Genomic DNA, 6,942 nt, shown 5'->3' on the forward strand with positions numbered 1-6,942 from the left:
TCCTCCATGGGCCAGATAAGGGACCCCTGTGCCCTGCCTGCCATACACCTATCCCTCATGAGCCCCAATGCCACATCCGCATCCCCTCGCATCCACCTGGGTTCTAGTGCCCTACCCATGTCACAGCCCACCCTACTCAGGACCCCTGTGGATGAGGACACAGCCCCCTGCCTCAGGCACCTCCTGCTCTGCCCCCACCTGCTCTCCTGAGGTCCCTGATGAGCTCTGCCAGACACCCTCCCCCAGCAGGTTCTCATGGCCTCTCCTGCCGGTCACTGCCTCCCCCACCTCCTGCTCACCCATTCGTCCAGCCCGTGATGACAGGCCCCAGGGTGCTGGGGTTCTGGGGCTCTGCGCCAGGGTCCATGAGCAGCCTCAGCCCTACTGTTACATGAGGAAGGGCGGTCCCAGGAGGGCCACACCTTCTAGAGGGACCCAGAACCTCCTGCGGGCCAGCAGGCCTGGCTGTCCCATTCACTGGCTCCGGTGGGGCTCCTGCAGGCAGTCCCAGCTCAAGCCCAGAGGGGGTCTCTGCCCGAGGTGTGCCCCAGAGGCACCTACCCTCAAGAGCTCTGGAAATCCCCCAATCACCTGACCACCAGTGGAAGTTTCTGGCAGGTGGGCTCACAAGGAAGGCGGCTGGGAGGGACTGGATGTAGGGGAGTGTGCGGCACCTCATCAAGGCATCCCATGTGTGACACTGACCTAGGGAAAGGGAATGGGGACGCAGCACAGGGTCCTCCAGGATTCCAGTCACTCATAAGTGGCCTGCAGGGCCCAGGCAGTGGTACTCCCAGGACGCCACCCCTCATTGACCCCCAGCAGGGCCCTACGACGAGTAGGGCCCTCAAATGTGGACCTCGGCAGTACGTCAATCCTGACACCCCTGGGAAAAAGCAGCCTGCACTGGCGGGGGAATGGGCGCTAGGCTGGGAATGACCTCCACCCTCCACGCCAGTCATGGGGCACCTGCCTGTCTCTTGTGTCTGCCGTAACTTGGAACCATAAGGGGAGGACCCTGAGCACCATGGCCAGCAGGGGCACTCTCTCGGTGTCCCTTCTCTGCTGGGACATCCCAACCCTGACCTCCAGGGATCTCATGCCCACACTCCCACAAAACATGTCCCAGCTCAGGAGCGGTGCCCCCTGCCGTCCTGGGATGGAGCTAGCCAGCCCCTAGCCAACGGAGGTCTCTCCAGGCCCAGGGAGCAGCTGCCTGCCCAGAGGGGGTCTCTGCCCGGGATGCGCCCCAGAGGCACCCACCCTCAAGAGCTCTGGAAATCCCCCAATCACCTGACCACCAGTGGAACTTCTGGCAGGTGAGCCCACAAGATGATTGGAGCAAGGGTGGGAGCTGCAGTCCCAGGTGTCTATAAACCCACCCCCAGTACCCTGGGGGTCCCATCAGAAGAGTTGCCCCCCTCAAGTACGGTGTTCTTGAAATTCAAACCCATCAGTTCTTAAGGTTAAAGAAAGACACATCCTAAGGCAGAATGGAGGGATGACCCGCGGGCACGCAGGAGAGGGGCCAGGCGCCTCGATGCCAGCTCAGCCCAGAGACAGGGGCCCTCTGCCAACCTGCTCAGAGGCCCAGGGGTAGGCTGGGGGCGTCTTCTCATGGGCCACGGGCAGGGACAGGGATGGAGATGGCCACTTCCAGTGGGCAAGGGCAGCGGGCATCTGCCCCCCATGGGGTGGGCCCTGGGAGCGGGCCCAAGAAACACAGCCAGCTCCGGTTTCAGAAGAGCCCGAGGGCAAGGCACTGGCCCCAAGCCGGGCAGGTGGGCCGGGCAATACCCTCCTCCACTCATCTTTCCCTGGTACTTCTAAGAACCTGCCTGATGCAACCTGTCAGACTCGTCCGAAAGCAGGGGCAGGGGCCGGGGCGCAGGAACAGTTTCCATGCTCCACCCCATCCTCTTTCCAGGTCTCAGTTTCCCTGAGTGCATTCTGCTACCCCATGGGCGGCAGGAGGGCCAGCAGAGGTCGCCCCAGTGCCTCAGCAGATAGGTGGGTCCCACGGCCCCATCCCACCCTGCTCCCTTCCTGTGACCCCGCTGGAGCGCAGCCCCCCACAGGGAATCCCTGCTCAGAGAGGGACGGCAACCCAGAGGTAGACAGCAGCACTGCCCACTCAGGACCGCCAGGCGAGGGGCCCAAGGGTACAGGGCTGGGCGGGCAGTGACCCCTCACCCTGGCGCGGGCCACCTCACTTCCTCTTGTTTGTTTTTGAAGGGAGAACTCAACATGTTCACAAAACAGGAACCTCCCCAATGCCAGTGGTCTCTGCATAGCCACACACCATGGCTTCCACCAGGCCCAGCATGCCTCCTTCCCTCCCAGGTGCTCCCCAGCCCCAGTGCCTCCTCCCACCCTTGGGCCTGAGTGCGCACTAACCCACCACGGGCCTGATCAGGACCCTCCCAGCTCCCTGAGGGAATGTGGAGGTTGGCACTGACCGTCCCAGGGCCCGAGTGGACTGAAGGGACCAAAGTTGCCTAGACTTGACCTGAGGCTGCCACTCACCTGGCAGCCAGGGAAACTGAAGTTCGAGGGATGCCTTGCCCTGGAGCCTACAAGCCTCCTGCAGGTTGAAGGGAGGGGCTCAGGCTCCTTCCCCTGGGGGGTCCCAGAGTCTCCTACCTGGCAGGATAACGGCAGTCCCCACCTGCACACGTGCAATTGTGCCCACTCCTGTAGGGGGCACACAAGCCCACAGCCTCTTCCCACTGGTGTCTGGGGGAAAGGGGAGCACTGCATCTTCTGCCCCCCACCCACGCAGGGGCAGGTGGCAGGGCCAGGGGGCTGTGGCAGCTCGCCACACCACGTGACACACAGACAGAGCCACTCCTCTGGCCTCAGAGCCCCTCACAGGGATGGCCCACGCCAGGACCTCAAGACGGAGGGAGGCAGGTTCAGTCCAGGTGCCCGCTCAGGGTCAAAACCCGACCTTGGTGCCTCCCACCAGGACGCTGGGTCCCACTCAGCCGGGATGCAGGGTGCCCCAGGGCCTGGGTGGAGGGTCCGTGCTAGGAATGGAGTCAGGGCAGGGACGCAGTCAGGTCTAAGGTAGACATGAGGCCCCGTGCCGCCCAGCCCAGCCCTACATGCAGCTACCGTAGATGAAGTCAGGTGATGAAGCTTAACGGAGGCACACAGGACCATGTGCCCGTAAGACCCCACAGGGGCCCAGAAGCCCTGTGCTCCAGGCTGGCTCTCCCAGTTCCCTCCCACTCAGCCCCAGCCTGCTGCACCATAGCCTGGTGGGGCAGCCAGGCCTGCTCCTCCTCGCCAGGTCTTCTCAGTCAGTGGCCAGCCTGTGTGAGCCCAGGAGGTACCCCTGCAGCAGGTCCCCCACACCCCACTCAGGCCTGGCCCTGTCCCAAGAGCCCACAGCCCTCCCAACTGGACCCAGCATCCTGGCCACCCTTCTCTGCCCTCTCCTGGCCTGCTCAGTCCAGTCAGCCTGTTTGAGAATTGGAAAATGCTGAAGAGGACAGCTCAGGCCTGGCTGAGTGGACAAGAAGGGGACCCCCAGGCTGCAGCCAGGGCAGTGCATGGCCCCACAGGCCTCAGGGCAGGCGGGCAGGATGGGCAAGCTTTTGAGGGGAGATGCCCCAAAACAGCTGCACAGCCCCGGGCTGCAGCCTCAGCGAGAGCTATTTTATAACCTAAAGACCGAAAACCTACAGCCTGGGCAACACAGAGAGACCCTGTCTCTACAAAAAATAAGAAAGTTTTAGCCGGGCATGGTGGCATGTGCCTGTAGTTCCAGCTACTTGGAAGGCTGAGGCGGAAGGATCGCCTGAGCCCAGCAGGTCGAGACAGCGTGCCACTGCACTCCAGCATGAGCATCAGAGTAAGACTCCAACTAAAAAAAATAAACAAAATTAAAAAGTTAGCTGAGTGTGGTGGGGAACTACTGTAGTCCCAGTTACTTGAGAGGAAAAAAAGAACTAGTCAGGCATGATAGCTGTAACTACTCAGGAGGCCAAGGCAGGAGGATTGCCTGAGCCAGGAGTTTGAGGCTTCCATGAGCTGTGATCATGCCACTGCACTCCAGCCTGGGCGACAGAGTGAGACATCAACTCAAGGAAAAAAAAAAGACTGAAAACGTAATGCCACAAGTGAGTTCAGCCAGACCCCTATTCCAGCCTAGAGCTGACTTTCTTCTTTTTTTTTTTGAGTTGGAGTCTCACTCTGTCATCCAGACTGGAGCGCAGTGGCCGCTCCCGGCCACCGCAGCCTCGACCTGCTGGGCTCTGGCAATCCTTCCACCTCAGCCTTCCGAGTAGCCAGAATTACAGGCGCGTGCTACCACGCCCAGCTAGTTTTTGATTTATAGTGGAGATGACGTCTCACCAAGTTGCCCAGGCGGGTCTTGAACCCGTGGGCTCAGATAATCCACTCACCACGGCCTCCCAAAGTGCTGAGACTACAGGCTGAGCCACTGAGCCCGGCCGAGCTGACTTTTTTAAACCACCAACCTTTCCAAGTCAGCAGCAGTCACTTAAAAGCCAAACCTTTGAGGACATGAGGTCTGAGCTGCACTGCACCCACCAGGCCAGCCACCACAGTGGGGCCTATCCCCACCGGGCCCCCTCCTCACTAGCTCCTGCCTGGCCCACCATCAGAGCCAGCTCCGTGCTAGATGCCTGGGGATGCTGGGGCCCAGAGGCCTCACTCAGGTTGGGTTGCTGGTCCACTCCGATCTGGGACTCGAGCTCCTCTGGTCCAGGGTTCGGCAACGGGAAGCAGCCTGAGCCACTCCCCAGAAATGGGTGCCCACCTCCCAAGGGGCAGGGATGGAGGAGGGGTGGGGAGGGTGGAGGACGGGGTCCTCTCTCCTAAGGCTGTTGAGGCTGGTGGACCCCAGCTCAGGCACCCACAAGTCACACTCTACCACGCTTTCTCCTGCCACCATAGCACAGGCAGGAAGCGAGGCCCCAGAGCTCGATGAACTGGCCTAGGGGAGGGACACAGGGGCAGGGCGGCCAATGAGGGCTCAGACTCAGCTCTCTGGGTTGCCCACCAAGCCTGATGTCCTCCGTCCCCACCCAGTCCCTTCAGAAAGCCCCAACCATGAGCGGCACCCTGAAAGCCCCCCAGGCCTTGGGCCCGGCTGACCAGTGGGTACCCCAGTGAGACCTGGGTTGCTGGGCAGTCTTGACCCAGGTATCTCCCAGGTGGGCCCTAAATCTAACAGTCAATCAACAAACACTTGCCAAGAATTAAGAAGCAGCAGTCCCAGGCAGCAGATTGTGTGTGACACAGAGCAGAGGAACAGGGGTCGTGGTTGTGGGAGGGGGTGGGCCCTGGCACCAAAGAAGGCTGTGAGGCGGGGCAGACAGAGCAAGACAAGGTCAAGGGGGCTCCTGGCACAGGAGGCAGGACGTCTGGGGGAGCGAGGGGAGCAGCAGTGGGGAAGGGGATGGAGAAGACTGGGGGGGGATATCTGGGGGAAAGTCAGGCAAGGGACTCCCCACGGACCACAGGACCCACAGCCTCCTTGCCTCCGTCTTAAGGCTCATCGTGCTAGCCCCCTGCAGCTGCCCAGTCAAGCTCTCTAAACACACAGCTGACCACATCCTTTATTCCTGCTGCAAGCCCTTCTGAGCAACACCCCCATTCTCATCTTGGTTGCTTTCCCCAGCTTCTGCGGCTTCCCAGCCTGTGCTGCTGGGGAGCTCCTCTACATCCTAAGAAACCCCATCTTGTGACACCCACTTCTGTCATGCCCTCCCTGTTGGTTCTGTGTCTGGAGTCTCCCCAGACCCCATTCCCACTCCAAGTGTGGGATGCATCTGCTAGAGGGGATGCGTGACAAGTGGGGGCTGCCGGCACGAGGTCACCAGAGCTCAGGCGGGAACAGGTCTAGAGAAAGAGGAAGTGGGGGTGCTGGCCAATCCAGCCCTGGGGCAGGAGGGAGGGAACCCAGGGTACCTGGAGGGGCAGAGCACCTGGCCACTGCCCCCCACTGCCCCCCCTTGAGCACCAGAGGGTGGGTGGGGCGGGGGGCCCTGGGCAGGGGTGAGAGGGGTGGGGCCCTGGCCAGAGCCCCCACCCCTCCACCGTGGGCTGCAGGACCGAGGAGGGAAGAGGGGCTGAGGTTGGCTCCGTTCTGCAGACAACGCAAACGCTCCACGCCCAGGAGTCCCCCGCCCCGAAGCCTGGGCCTGAGGTAGGCAACGGGCCAAGCCAAGCAGCCTTGCCCTGCCCTCAGGAGCCCTTGGGCAGTGCCCCAGGCTGTGGCATGCCAGGCCCTGGAATAGCCCCACATCCTCATCGCCTTCCAGGAAATCCAGGAGGGAGGCTGGCGGCGGCTCCCCTGCCTGCCAGGGCCGTGCCAGGCGGCCACTCCGACAGCCTGCCCTCTACGGGGCCTCATCCTCCTGGCCCCTGTGAAGTTGTGCTGTCCGTGCTGCAGGAGGACGTGGGCCGGGACACTCCCCGTCGGCGAGTCTGGCAGCCCCTCCAGTCTGCCCGAGGACGCCAGCCGCCCAGCTGGCTCCGGGACCCCCATGTCCCTGGGCCCCTCGCCCCCAGCCCAGCCCCATGGCAGGCACTGACCCCGTTTGTGCAGCCAGCCCTCCTTCACGATGGCTACGTCATTCATGGCGCCCGGGGCTCCGGCGGGCCAGGCAGCCCGGGCGACGCTCACAGTCTCCTCTCAGGCAGGCTCTCCTCGCGTGCAGCCGCCTGGCCACAGCCTCTGAAGAAGCAAAGAAGGTGCGTGTGAGGCCATGTTTACACGGGGCAGCTCTTCGGCCCGGGGTGGGCCCTGGCAGCCTGCGCCTGCCTCCCTGGGTGACCGCCCTCCTCTGGGCTTCCAGACCCGACCGCCAGCCTGCCTTCCCCTTCCCCAAAACACTCCCAGCTGCCCTGTGCTAAACCACGCACCTGGACACTGCTCCCTAGCCCCGGGCTCCCCTCCCACCTAGG

At 62.6% G+C, this 6,942-nt stretch overlaps 1 protein-coding gene across 1 annotated transcript in view; it reads right to left on the reverse strand.

The window, feature by feature from the left end:
* Positions 1 to 6,650, reverse strand: part of AKT1 (AKT serine/threonine kinase 1) — a 20,524-nt gene extending 13,874 nt beyond the window's left edge. The window contains 1 exon segment of the mRNA XM_021711071.1: positions 6,571 to 6,650. Coding sequence (XP_021566746.1) covers positions 6,571 to 6,616 — 46 coding nt within the window. The 5' untranslated portion in view covers positions 6,617 to 6,650.
* Between the last annotated feature and the right edge of the window lie 292 nt (positions 6,651 to 6,942).

This window comes from Carlito syrichta, unplaced genomic scaffold, assembly GCF_000164805.1.
Source record: "Carlito syrichta isolate Samal-C Ts95f unplaced genomic scaffold, Tarsius_syrichta-2.0.1 Scaffold301850, whole genome shotgun sequence".
Classification (NCBI taxonomy): domain Eukaryota; kingdom Metazoa; phylum Chordata; class Mammalia; order Primates; family Tarsiidae; genus Carlito; species Carlito syrichta.